This window comes from Sceloporus undulatus, chromosome 2 (assembly GCF_019175285.1).
Source record: "Sceloporus undulatus isolate JIND9_A2432 ecotype Alabama chromosome 2, SceUnd_v1.1, whole genome shotgun sequence".
Classification (NCBI taxonomy): domain Eukaryota; kingdom Metazoa; phylum Chordata; class Lepidosauria; order Squamata; family Phrynosomatidae; genus Sceloporus; species Sceloporus undulatus.
This window is the reverse complement of record NC_056523.1, coordinates 224,616,781-224,631,140: the sequence shown is the minus strand read 5'-3', so window position 1 is coordinate 224,631,140 and position 14,360 is coordinate 224,616,781. Positions and strand designations below refer to the sequence as shown.

At 42.4% G+C, this 14,360-nt stretch overlaps 1 protein-coding gene across 1 annotated transcript in view; it reads right to left on the bottom strand.

Annotated features, from left to right (window-relative positions):
• LOC121920593 overlaps window positions 1-8,527 on the bottom strand; it is a 10,458-nt gene extending 1,931 nt beyond the window's left edge. The window contains exons 1-5 of the mRNA XM_042447720.1: window positions 8,411-8,527; window positions 6,623-6,715; window positions 1,367-1,540; window positions 1,120-1,257; window positions 703-969 (exon numbers count right to left, since the gene is read on the bottom strand). Of these exons, the coding sequence (XP_042303654.1) occupies window positions 703-969; window positions 1,120-1,257; window positions 1,367-1,540; window positions 6,623-6,665 (622 nt within the window). The 5' untranslated portion in view covers window positions 6,666-6,715; window positions 8,411-8,527. The remainder of the gene's footprint in view (window positions 1-702; window positions 970-1,119; window positions 1,258-1,366; window positions 1,541-6,622; window positions 6,716-8,410) is intronic.
• Window positions 8,528-14,360: the final 5,833 nt, after the last annotated feature.

Sequence of the window (14,360 nt, the reverse complement as noted above, 5' to 3'; positions counted from 1 at the left end):
CCAGCCCCATTCCTCTGTCCTGTATGAACACCTAGTAGGCTGTAAATGAAAGGGGCCCCTAGGGGTCATCCATCCCAGCCCCATTCCTCTGTCCTGTATGAACACCTAGTAGGCTGTAAATGAAAGGGACCCCTAGGGTTTATCCATTCCAGCCCCATTCCTCCTTCCTGCATGGACACCTAGGAGGCAGCAAATGAAAGGGGCCCCTTACACTTCCTTAGTGCAATTGCAGGGTCCAAAACTTGAGTCTGATAAACTCCAATATCTGCGAGTGGAAAACTTTTACACAGGAGCCAAGAGTTTCAAAAGCATTTTACCTCTCTGCACTGGTAACTTTGGTTCTGTCAGTAAGGCTAGGTGCAAAAACCTTGACCCAATATATATTTGAAAATATAAAGGAGAACAACACAGAAAATAGGGATGCAATGATTTGGCAATAACATTGCTTGCATTTTGTAGAAAATATGACTAAAATGGCAGTTCCAGATTAAAGGGCTAGTGCAGAAGCAACCTTAACCTTTCAGAACTTTGGCTTTTATACAATCTGAAAAATGTATTTTGCCTTTCCTATTATAATTTGGTACAGCTCAGCAATATTGGCAGAATATTGCCATGCTTGATGGATTATGTGAAGAAATGATATAAGATCTGGGAGGGGAAGGTTATAGACTTTTGGAACCAAGATTCTCTGGTTTCTTTTACCTATCACCTTGACATCATAAGTGATCCGGGGCCCATCAGGCAGGACGTGACATTCCCAGATGCCATGGTCCTCTTGAATGGAAAGGTTTTTTATCTGCAGCTTCCAGTTATTGTTTTCCAGCATCCATCGTGGTTCATTGCCTGTTACTTTTGCTTTGTATGGGCTAAGCCACTCAATCCTGGATGCAGAATACTCCTTGCCAGATGTCATCACTTCTAGTTGCAGAGTCTCACCCTGCAGGACGTATCCACGTTGAGATATTTTCCCTATGAAGGAAGTAAGCTGGTTGAGTTCTTTTTACCCTGGGGTCTCTTATATCTTCCTCCCAAGGAATTGCTGGGAAGGTGAGAGAGGAAGAGGGACTGGATGTTTCCCCTTCCTTTCTGTCCCAAGTATCCCCATATCATATTACTCACAATGCCATCGTTGAACGTAATAGATAAGAGGAGGCTCACCCTCCACTTCACAGCTATACTGCCCTTTTCCATCTGGCAGCCATAAAGAGAAATTCCCTTTCTTTTCATCTACAAGTCTGTATTTTGCAGAGCTGTTAGCTTTGAAAAGAGTGGAAATGTATTTTTTTTGTGGTTAAATGTTCTTATTAAAAGCAAAGCTTTCTTTTCCTGTGGTGGAAATGAGAAATGAGTACAATTGAAGTCTTACCCATAAAAGATTTCTCCTGACTCCGAATGTAAGTAATTATAGTTTTTCCTTCATATTTCCAGATCACTTTGGCTGGATTTTCTGTTTTTGTTTTACCATTTGGACAAAGAAGGACAACAGTTTCACCAGCAACAATATTCACCTTTGATGCCCCAGTAACAGGCAGGATTATCCCTGAAAGATAGAGAAGTTCAAAAAAGGAAGAAATCTTAACAAGTAAAATATTCCCCATTATCAAATTGGCAGAGGGAAAACTGGAGAGGGCTCCTGTACCTTTCCTTAATGGTTATGAAGAAGGGAGAATTTCAGTAGGTGTTGCTGGCCAGGTAACAAGCAACACCATCTTAAGTTGTTGCTTCTGCACTACCATTAAAGGTATACAAGCATTTTCACTCTGCAATTTTCTCCAATTTTCACTCTGGTAACTGTAGCATTGGATTCTGAAGATTATAATGCTTAAAGCTCACAAATGTAACCACAACACTACATTCTTTTCTGCTTCATACTACTTTCATTTTCTTATATTAATGTTGTTGGGGTATTTTTAAATGAGGATATTAAAAGTGTTTGGTGTTTTTTTTTTAAGTTCACAAGCTTCTTGACATTGTACACTATGGTTGTATCCTCACTGCAGAGAAGTAATCCAGTTTGACACCCTTTAACTGCCATGGTAGTTAGGCCCCATTCATACTGGGGTAAAAGACATGGAGGGAACTGGGATGATCCGGATGCCCCTCCCCCGAATCGCTCCGTTAGCAAGTGCCCACTACAAATTTGAAATCGAATGCATTCTGTTTGAAATCGAATGCATTCTGTGTCTGCCAGCGAGGTGGCCGCTGTCAATCAAGCGATTGTCATGGTGATGTTTTGCAGGGCATTGGAAAGTGTCCTCCCCCTCCTCCCTTTTTTTAAAGAGCCAGGCACAGGGTTAATTTTTTTTATAAACCTGTGGGCATTTGGGTCAGATCTGCCCCTGTCCCAGGCAAAGGATGGAATTGTCATGCATTTTTTTATGCTTTTAAAAGCAACATTTGTAGCTTTCCCTTTGCTCCAAAAAATTGTTTAAAAATGTAACACTGATTGTAAGTGAGGTCTTTTGCAACATTGTAGCTTCCCCCTCTGCTGAACTGACCCCTTTCCTCCTGCTTACACTTTGCCATTGCCTTCCACTGAGGCTGAGAGAGAAAGTGACCTAATGGAATCAATTGGGAATAAATGGGAAATGCAGCGCAATAATAATAATAATAATAATAATAATAATAATAATAATAATCCAGGAGCAAGAGGAAATAGCAAGCACACAGACATGTCACCCCCCAAAAAATCCGCATAAATGGTCAAAAAAAATGCGCATAAATGCTTCTGCTGCATCCATTTCCCTACATCCCCCAGCCTTGGCAATCCTCCTCTTCCTCTTCCTCCTTCCTCCTCCTCCATCACTTTCTCCATCTCCCCCCCCCCCCCCCCATCCCTATGCAGCCCAGCCTCCCCTTTTGCCACCTGTCACCCTTAGCATCCACCCTTTGGGCTCTTTCCTCCTCTCTCTCCCCTCCGATGAGGGGTGGGAATGCTCTAACCCATGGAATCAATTGGGAATAAAGGGGAAATGCAGTGCAGGCATTCTGACTGTAGCATCCGCATATAACAGTAATAATAACAATAACAACAATAATAATAATAATAATAAAAAATAATCCAGGAGCAAGAGGAAATAAAGCACAAGCAAGCACACAGACATGTCACCCCCCAAAAATGCGCATAAATGGTCAGAAAATGCGCATAAATGGTCAAAAGAGGCTGCTTGAATGGCCCCGGAGGGAGCAGGGGCCAGCAGGAGAGCAGGAGGAGGAGGAGGAAGAGGAGGAGGAGGAGGAGGAGGAGGAGGAGGAGGAGAGCATCCCCTTCCTCCCGGCGCCAGGAGCCCTGCCTGCTCCTTGCCCAGCAGCAGCCCTTCTTCTCAGGGCTCTTTCCTCCTCCCCCTCCCCTCCGATGAGGGGAGGAAATGCCTTGCCCTTTGCCCACCCTCTGACCTAAATCCCTCCCTCAATTTGCCTCGATCGTGATCGAGGCAAAGTTCTCATTCCCAGGACCCGGGGTTTTTAAAAAGAAACGGTATTTGCGCCGATTTCAAAAGACCCGCGCTAGGGGCCATTTAACACGGAACGGGTGTGCAAGCTCCGGATTCGCTTGTGTGAGATTCGGGGTGAGTAGGAACTTCACGTGATTGAATCGGTTTCAGAACCGATTTTTTTTGTAATGTGAATGGGCCCTCAGTTTGTTGTGACACTGGAGCTCTCTGACAGAGAAAGCTGGATGTCTCACAAAACAACCATTTCCAGAATTCCATAGCATTGAGCCATGGCAGTTAAAGTGGTGTCAAACTGGATTATTTCCGCAGTGCAGATGCAGCCTATGTAAGTTTAATATTATCATTAATACTCAGGAGCGATGAATAGCCATTTTGATCAGCCCTTGATAACAACAGGGAGTGATTCACTGGAGCTACATCAGTAGTTTTTCAAGCTGTTCTAGAGGCTTCGTGTGCCTGGTTTTAAATGAAAGAATGACTGATGGCAGCAATTACAGCAGATCTGAACACTGACTGACTTGGAAAATGCTGGTCAGCACCAAGGGCCAAGAGTGTGGGTCACCCCAATTGTCTAGAATCATGACAACTACGAAGAACAGCATTATACTAAACTGCTATAGCACTATATTTCACTTTAACTGCCGTGGCAACATCACTGTAGTGGTGTCTCCTTCCTTGGAGGTCTTTAAGTAGAGGCTGGATGGCCATCTGTTGGGGATTGATTGTGACTTCCTGCATGGCAGGGGGTTGGACTGGATGGCCCTTGGGGTATCTTCCAACTCCATGATTTTATAATTCTATGATTTGCAATCCTGGGATTTGCTGTTTAGGGACAGGCATTTAGAATTCTCACTCTGAGAGCTCTTGGGCCTCACTAAACTACAAACCCCAGAATTCCACTGGAGGCAGCCACAGAAGTTAAAGTGTACTTTAGAAATCCCATACTTTGGATCATCAATCAGAATGAAGACTGCAGCCAAGAAACTAAAAGATGACTGGGAATGGGAAGGGCAACTATGAAAGAACTAGAAAAGATCCTAACTAGTAAAGATATACAGCTGAACACTAAAGTTGGAATTGGTTCAAGACACCGTGGTCTCCATCATCATGTATGGATATGAGAACTGGACAGTGAAGAAAACAGATAAAAATGTGGTGCTGGAGAAGAGTGCGGAGGACAGCATGGACAGCCAAAAAGACAAACAAATTGGTCATTTAGCAGATCAAGTCTGAACTCTCCCTGGAAGCCCAGATGATCAAACTGAATCTATTGTACTTTGGCCACATCATGAGAAGGCATGAATCATTAGAAAAGACAATGATGAGGGAAAAGTAGAGGATAGTAGAAGGAGAGAAAGACCATACACCAGATGGATCGTCTGGAAGGGCCACCAGCCTGAAACTACAGGACATAAGCAAAGCAGTCAAGGATAGGTGATCTTGGAGATGTCTCATCCACAGGGTTGCAATTAGTCAGGGGCGACTTAGAGGCAGTTAACAAAAAACAGTAGTGTTTTAATAGTGTAGGGCTCAGAGTTTATTCCCCCAAATCCCAGGTCCGCTTGATTTTTGACAGTTAGTTGGTTACTAGCAAAAGGCAGTTTTCTATAAGACCAGGAGATAATGGCTGGAATCCTGTTTTTTGCAGTAGGTTAAATGGACGGAAGTCAGGCACTGGAGAGATAGGCTACTCACAACTAGCAGACTTTATTTGCCTTCCCTCACTTTTATTACACAATCCTGGAAAAAGTATAAACATTAGTGTAAAGCTTTTTGTGGGGTTTTTTTTTTTTTTTTGGGCTATGTGGCCATGTTCTAGAAGAGTTTATTCCTGACGTTTTGCCAGCATTTGTGGCCGGCATCTTCAGAGATAGCCCGAAAAAACCCACAAAAAACTATGGATGCTGGCCATGAAAGCCTTTGACTTCACATTAGTGGAAAGTGCCCACAGGATTTTAGCCCTGGATTGCAGCAACCCACAAAAAGTTTTGGGGGATCTTTTTGACAATAAAATATGCAGAATGCAAAAAAAAGTACAAGAAAATTAGCGTAACCTATTATTAAGAGTACATGTTCCCTGTTGTTTTTGTTGTTGTTGTTAACTGCCCTCATGTCAACTCCGATTCATGGCTACCCTGCGGACAAGACATCTCCAAGACCCCCTGTCCTCCACTACACTGTTTAGTTCCTGTAAATCCATGCCCATAAACTCTCTGATTGAATCTATCCATCCGGCATGTGGCCCTCCTTTCTTTCCACTGCCCTCCATCTTTCCTAGCAGTATTGTCTTATCTAATGAGTCATGCCTTCTCGTGATGTGGCCAAAGCAGAATAGCCTCAGTTTGGCTTCCAGAGAGAGTTTGGGCTTGTTCTCTTCTAGGACCCATTTGTTTGTCTTTTTGGCTGTCCATGGTATCTTCAGCACTCTTCTCCAGCACCACATCTCAAATGAGTTGCTTTTTCTCCTACTTTCCTCACTGTTCAGCTTTCACATCCATACACGGGATTCTCCTATTTTGAAAAGCATGTGATAAGACCAAGTAGTATATGGGCTGCCTACGGGGGAATGTGATAAGATCAGTCATTGATGGGTTAAACACACATCTATCCCCTCAAAGATAGTCATGTGCCATAATCTCCATAGTTGCCCTTCCCATTCCTAGTCTTCTGATTTCTTGACTGCAGTCTCGGTTCTGATCAATCTTTGATCCTAGGTAGAGGAACTCTTTTACTATTTTGATTTCCTCATTGTCTAGGTAGAATTTATGTATTTCTTCTGTGGTCATTATTTTTGTTTTCTTTGTGTTCAGTGTTAAGCCTGCATTTGCACTTTCATCTTTGACCTTCCTTCGTAATAGTTCCCTGGTGGAGCACAATTCAATTGAGTGTTTTTAGAGAACCTAGTGTAGCTGAACTCAGTCATTTTTTCCCTAAAGAATGGGTGAATGGGTGGGAATGTCCCACATTTAGAGCAAAAGGGACACATACCAGGGTAAACAGGTGCTAAATCACTGTTACATGCTCATGGTGGCCTCTACCTTGCATGCCCACAGTTTGTTCCCTCTGGGACCTTTCAGTGCCACTCCAGCTCTAAAAGGAAGCTTGGCTCTTTGTTGTCACATTGCCAATGTGCCATATGTATCCTTAAATGAATTTTAAAAACTCACCCAGCTGAAGGACAAAAGAAACAAGAATGCGATTCAAGGCCATCTCCACTGGCACACAAGTATGGAAGGATGGCTCTTTCTGTCCAAGAAATCCTAGCAGGGGAAAGCCAAAATTTATTTATTTATTTATTTATTTATTTATTTATTTATTTATTTCATTTATATGCCATCTGTCTGTCCAAAGGGTCCCAAGGCAGCTCACAGATTTAAAAAAACATTACAATAAAGTTTAAAATAGTTAAAATAATCTAAAAACAATATAAAATGACATTAAATATACAAAAATTAAAAAGCATGACAAATACACATGCTTGATATAAAAACCACTGTGGCATGCTTATGTTTTAAATGTTTGCTTAAATAAAAACATCTTAGCTTGCAAGCTAAGGCAAGCAGGGAGGGGGCCAGCCTAGCTTCCCATGGAAGGGAGTTCCAGAGTTTAGGAGCAGCCACTGGGAAGGCTCTCTCTCATGTCCTCACCAAGCAAGCCTGGGATGGTGGTGGGACCGAGAGAAAGCCTTCCCCCAACAATCTTAATGTTCTGGCAGGTTCGTATGCGGTGATGCAGTTCTTCAAATAGTCTGGATCTAAGCCGAATAAGACTTTATAGGTCATGACCTGCACTTTGAATTGTGCCCAGAAACAAACCGGTAGCCAGTGAAGCTGTTCCAACAAGGGAGTTACATGCTCCCTATAACTGGCCCTGGTCAGTATTCTAGCTGTGGCATTTCAGACTCATTGGAGTTTCTGAACAGTTTCCAAAGCTAGCCCCACATAGAGTGCATTACAATAGTCCAAACGAGATGTAATCAAGGCATTTGTCACCACAGCCAGATCTGACATCTCAAGGAATGGGTGCAGCTGGCACACTAGTTTCCACGGTGCAAATGCACTCCTGGCCACTGCTGAAACCTGGGCATCCAGGCTCAGAGCTGAATCCAGGAGAAAAACACCCAAACAATGAGCCTAAGATTTCAGGGTGAGTGTAACCCCATCCAGCATAGGCAAAGTCCCTATTCCCTGCTGCCTTACAACTGACCAGGAGCACCTCTGTCCTGTTTGGATTAAGCGTCAATCTGTTTGCTCTTGTCCAAGCTATTACTGACAGCAGACATTGGTTCAGTTCAGCATCCTTGGAATCAGATGGAAAGAAGAGATAGAGCTGGGTGTCATCCTCATACTAGTGACACTGAACCCCAAAATTTTACCACTAAAATCCTCAGTGGTTTATTTTCAGAAGATCCTTTGTGATATGGTAGGGCAAAAACAGACAAGAATTTATGCTGTGATCATTTCTCCCCATTCTGTAAGCTGATCAACACTAGTCCATAAGTGGCTGTGAGCTGCCCATCAAGCACTACACGTCTCCCTCCCAGACTACAACAGTAACAGTGAGCTGATAAAATGCATCACATGGCATTATCTTTCCTCCTCTCCCTGCCTCTGGCTATTGCCAGCAGCAGCCAAGCGAGAGGGGAGAGGAGAGTGCCAGGGATTCAAATGGCCCATGGCCCATACACTTCATGGTGTACGACAACTATCAATGAGCAACTCTCTTCAATAATGGTTGCAGGCAGGGCTCCTCATGCAACTTGAACTCTGTGCACCATTTCAAGCAAAACTCTGCAACAGGAAAACCTGTGTTTGACAATCCGTCTGAATTTCCAGTACTTTGCTTTAGCAGTCAGGGCACTTCCCCACTTCTACAGTAACAACTAGCAGATCGTAGGATCACTGGGAGACTGTAAACCAATTCCAGCACAGATAAATCCTTATGACCTGATATACCTTTCAACTGATCAGAAATGCCTCTGTCTTGTCTGGCTTAAGCTTCAGTTTGTTATGTTCCATTCATTCCATTACTGATGTCAGGTAATTGGATAGAAAGCAGCTTCCCTGGAATCTGGCAGAGAAGAGAAATAGAGGTGAATGATATCAGCATACTATTGGCACAAGACCTCAAACATCTAGACAACATCTTCCAGCAGTTGTCAACTTCTTTTTTTGATATTATGTTTCAAACCTCTGAACAACACCTCTTCTAGCAGTTTCATGGATATGTTAAATAGCACCAGGAGCAGAGTGCCAAGGGGCTCCAAAGGCAAATGGCCAAAGAGCTGAACAGGAATCCTTTAGCAGCAACTTCTGAGCTCACCCATTCAAAAAAGAACAAAGCTGTTGTAAAGCAATACATAGAAGTTCCATCCCAGCAAAGTGGTCTAGAAGAGTGTCATGGTAGATGGTGCTAAAAGGTGCTGTGAGATCCAGTAAAATTCAGTAAAAGGTTTTTCTTGCCTGCCTCAATCCATGGGCTGCTCTAAGCAGCTCTGGCAGCATGCAATATGTAAACATAGTACCACTGAAGCACCTGGAAGTCGACCCACATCTTGGCAGCCAAGTGGCTTGAAGCCGACTTCCAGGCTTCTTGGGGGTCTGTGCCATCTGAATGCAATGCCCCCAGGATGGCTGGAAGCTGGCTTTTTATGTCGGTCTGTTTTGCGCCTAGGGCAGTGGTTCCCAACCTTCTTAATGCCACGACCCTTTAATACAGTTCCTCATGTTGTGGTGACCCAAACCCATGAAATTATTTTCATTGCTACTTTGTAACTGTAATTGAATAGGTATTTTCCAATGGTCTTAGGTGACCCCCATGAAAGGGTCATTCGACGCCCAAAGGGGTCCCGACCCACAGGTTGGGAACCGCTGCCCTAGGGGATGCGGGGGTGCAGCCTGTTCTGGATGATATCCCAGAAGAGGGGTGACACCTGGTCAGGCCCTCCTTCTGGCTTCACCATGGTAGTGGAGACCTCCATCATACATGATTATATCACTAGTGGCTGTCCATGGTAACATTACCTGCATGATATCACAAGGGGCCACCCCCAGGTTTTCTTCCTGATATCTCTCAGCCTATGATAATCCTGATCCAGTAACCCTAGAAGAGTCAGTAGTACTGGGTCTTTAGAAGTTGCACAGGCATGAAGATTTAAACTGATGCTTTGTGGGATAGGAGTACAGTGGGCCTTTTGTATATGTGGGGGATCCGTTCCGGACCCCAATGCATATGATAAAAAACACAGGACCTCAAGTCCTATTTGTTTCAATGGTCACACACTCCTGCACTGCACAGCATGCACAGCATTGTAACATCTGGGGCTGGCCATCCACATAAGCATAAAGCCGTGGATGGCAAGCTCACATAGGGGAGAGGAGCGCTGTGCAAATGGAACAGATACTGGTATCTGAGGCCAGGGTACAAAACACAATATAGAAATAATTCAGTTTGAGACCACTTTAACTGCCCCAGCTCAGTGCTAGGAATCATGGGAACTGTAATTTATAGTGGCCCTGGAGATCTCTGACAGAGCCAGAACAGTTAAAGCAGTATCAAACTGCATTATTTCTGCAGTGTGTTTGGGACCCTAGTTAAATAATTTTTTAATGTATTACCAATATTTATGCATTCCTGTCCTAACAACAAAACATTTCTGGATAGTTTACAAATAAGACATGATAAATTCATTGAGGAGAGAAAAGGTAATTTCAATGTGGCTCTTTAGTAAATCATCACTAGTGGGGACAACATGGCAAGCTGTGTTCTTTCCCTAAGCAGAAAAGACAAAGCATGATCTATGAAGCCACAGGTATATAACTTGATTTTTTTAAATAGACTACATAACTACTTCTTTATGTTGGGAAGATTACATAAACAATGCTTATTGTTGTACGTGTGTCTGTGTGCCGTTCTGTGCACATCCCTTCCTGATTCTCTCACTCTCCCCCATCACCTCTCAGTCTTGTGGTTTGGTTGTGTACCCTCCCCATTCTTGTTTGTGGCTGTGGTTTTGTTCAGCAGCCTGTGGAGGGATGATAAAAGAGGCTCTTTTGCAGCCTACAGTGGCCAGAAGATGGATTTAAGGTGCTCTGGAGGTGTGTGGCATAACAGAAATAAAACTAGCATTGATATTTCTCAATGGTGAAAAGGCATTCAATAATATTAATTGGATAATATTTTGAGGGTTTTTCGGGCTATGAGGCTGTGTTCTAGAAGAGTTTATTCCTGATGTTTCACCAGCAGCTGTGGTTGACATCTTCAGAGAATGCTGGAATTCCACACCATACAGAATCCTTAGTCATGGCTTTTGTACTGTTACTCATAAATCACAATTCCTGCATACCACTGAATGTCAGGGGAACACATGTGACATAAACAATTAGCAAAATTAAAGTTATACCTTTAAAATACTATAGGATAGGCACAGACTAAATGTATCTATGGTTGAAGTGAAAATTTGGTAAAAGGTGATGTTTTTAAAGAAATTTTTGAAAGAATAAAAAAATTAAAATTTAAAAGTTATTTTTTTTAAAAAAAAAATACAACCCTGGAGCCTCTCATTTTTCCTTTCACTGAGCCTCACCCCACTCACACCATCTCTTCAACATTGTAAAGGAACACAGGCAAACATCACAGTCCATTTCTGCCCCAAAACCAAATGTTTGAGGAACACTGTTGTCACACACACCCCTTAGAGTATCACCTGGTGTGGCCCACACACCCCACAGATCCCTAGTGACACCACTGGGTGACACTTAGCTTAAAAGCTGTACATGGAGGTTGTAGTACACCACAAGCCATATGTACGTCAACTGTGTGAGGTGGTAGCCAAAAAAGCCAATGCAGTTCTAGACTGCTTCAGCAGGAGTACGGTGTCCAGACTGAGGAAAGCAGTAGTGCTACTCTATTACATTTTGCTCAGTCCTCACTTGAAATACTAGATCCAGGTCTGGGACCCACATTTCAACAAGGATGTTGACAAGCTGGAATGTGTGTAGAGGAGTACAATCAAGATGGCAAAAACTTAAGAAGCCAAAAATGGTTAAAGGAGCTGGGTGTGCTTAGCTTGGGAAAGTGAAGATTAGGGAGTGATATGATGTGTGTGTATATGCCTTCAAGTTGCCTGTCGACTTATGGCAACTCCACAAGTTTCATGGCAGTTTCTTATGCAAGAAATCCGCAGAGGTGGTTTTGCTAGTTCCTTCCTCTGAAATATAGCCTGCAACACTCCTATCCAAATACTAACCAGAACTGACCTGCTTAACTTCCAAGATGAGACAAGATCTAGTTCCTTCAGGGTATTTAGACCTAATGCACAGGAGCTGAGTGTGTTTAGCTAGGAAAAGAGAAGCTGAAAGGGTGACATGATAACCATATTTGAATATTTGGAGGGATGTCATGCAGATGTACAAGATAGGACAAGTTTGTTTTCTACTGCTGAGACTACTGCTTTTTTCTGCTCTAGAGATTGGGGTTGAAACCAATAGATTCAAATTACAAGAAAAAAGATTCCATTTAAAGACTGGAAAGAATTTCGTGATGGAAATAACTTATTGGCATTGGAGTAGACTGACTTGGAGGGTGGTGGATTCTTTTTTATTCATTCTGTCTCCCACCCCTCCAGGCTGCTTAATCTTTTTCTCCGTTTCTCCATATCTCTCTCAGAAGATCAAACATGCCATTTCAGTTACAGGGCGGGTGGAGTTTTGCAGGTTGGATCTTAGTTTTCTTCATTTGTTCTAATTACTGTTTCCAATATTGAGGATAATTATGCCAATTTTATAAAAATGTGATTTTCAAAAATATCATAGAAAGTATTAATGGCTCAGCAGTGAAGAAGCTGATTCTGACGATTGCAAGATTGGCAGTTCAAGGCTGAAGTGCTGCATTACAGCGTGAGCTCCTATCACTAATCCCAGCTTCTGCCAACCTAGCAGTTTGAAAGCATGTAAAAGTGCAAATAGATATATATAGGTACCACTTTTGTGGGAAAGTAAACAGCGTTTTGTGCCGTCATGTTGGCCACATGACCACTGGAGTCATATTTGGACAATGCTGGCTCTTCAGTTCAGTAACAGAACACTACCCCTGGCAGTTGGACACAACTTGACAACCTTGTCAAGGGAAAACTTTTACCATTACCTTTTACCAATGAAACATGCGTCCAAGCGTGGAGGAGCTGCAATTACACCACCCCTGTATTATATTTGGTTATACAAAGCTTGGAAATGTCTGATTTCTTGCATTTCAAGTGCCATCATCCCATCCCATGTGCTAAACCACCTCTAAGGGCAATTTATGTGCATCCAAGTAGAGATTGGGAAAGTTTTTCTTAATGTAATCCAAGAAATCAGACTAGTGTCTAGGATGTTCCTGACCTTGTAACCTCAGGCCACGACAAAACTATATAGAAGAAACAATATGTCTGTATGCTTATCAAACAAGATAGTTTAGCCAGGACACAACTTTCAGAGTACATTAAGTTTACAAAAACAGAGTTCCACATTGACAGGTTACTCCTTGTGGAATCACAGGTAAAAAAAATACATGTGCGCACATGTGTGTGCCTTCAAGTCACCTGTTCACTTATGACAGCCTCATGAATTTCATAGGATTTCTTTAGGCAAGAAAAAGTCAGATGTGGTTTTGCCAGTTCCTTCCTTTGAAATATAGCTTGCAGCATCTGATATTCATTGACAGCTTTCTATCCAAGTACAGGGCTAACTCTTCTTAGGTTCCAAGATCAGATGGGATCTGGTGTCTTTAGGGTATTTAGGCAGAAACCAACTAATAAGTAATAAATAAAACTTGTCCTAGACTATACAAACTTTGCTATGCTGCTAGCCTATGCAAGGTACAGTATAATTTAGTTATTTTCCTTTTGTTTATTAATGGATTCAGCATGCAAAAGAAGAAAAGTACAAAGGCAGAATTACTGCTGAACATAAAACAAAAATAAAGACCATAGAGAATCTACATAAATTCCACCTAAATAATGAGGAAATTGAAATAGTTAAAGAGTTCCCATACCTTGGATCAAACATAAATGAGGAAGGAGACTGCAGTCAAGAAAGCAGAAAAAGAGTAGGAATGGGAAGGGCAGCCATGAAAGAACTGGGCAAGATCCTAAAGTATAAAATAATAAAAGAAATTATTTCCATGTAGACTAGCATCGCTATTTCATAGGCATTTATTTACACTAAAATAAAATAAATCGCCCACTCAAGATAGAAAAATTCATTTTTTCCTGCTCTCTCGGTTCACCAAGAAGATTTATACTGCAAGAACATATGTCAAATAGATAAAAGGATATTGGTCTATCATCCAAAAAACCCTGTGCTCGTTATATGTTCTGTTATATATGAATAACGATATGTGTACAGATGAAAATGTACACAGGTTACAGTGTGCTCGTGCCATACACAGGTGTGCTATACTTGGCTTTAGCCTTATGTGCATACAAATTGTGGCAGGAACAATGGCGCATGGGAGAGCTCCTCCCATTGTTTTCAATGGGGCTTAAGCATACGCAATTTTTGCCTATGAGAGGGGAGGGTCCAGAATAGATCCCCTGCGTATAGAAAGGGCCCACTATATATGTGCACTGAATAGGGATGGCAAGAATATTTGTTATTAATGTATTTGTTTTCCAGTACAATAATGAGTCTCCTAATGCTTGGGAAGGAGCCAGAGAAGTGTAGTGGTTTGAGTGTTGGACTAGGACTCTGGGAGATCAAGGTTCGAATCCCGGCTTAGCCACTGTGTGACCCCAGGTAAGTCATGCTCTGCCTAAGAAAAACCAGTGGCAAACCACCTCTGAACAAATCTTACTAAGGGCTCATTCACACTACCAAAAAAATCGGTTCTGAAACCGATTCAATCACGTGAAGTTCATACTCACCC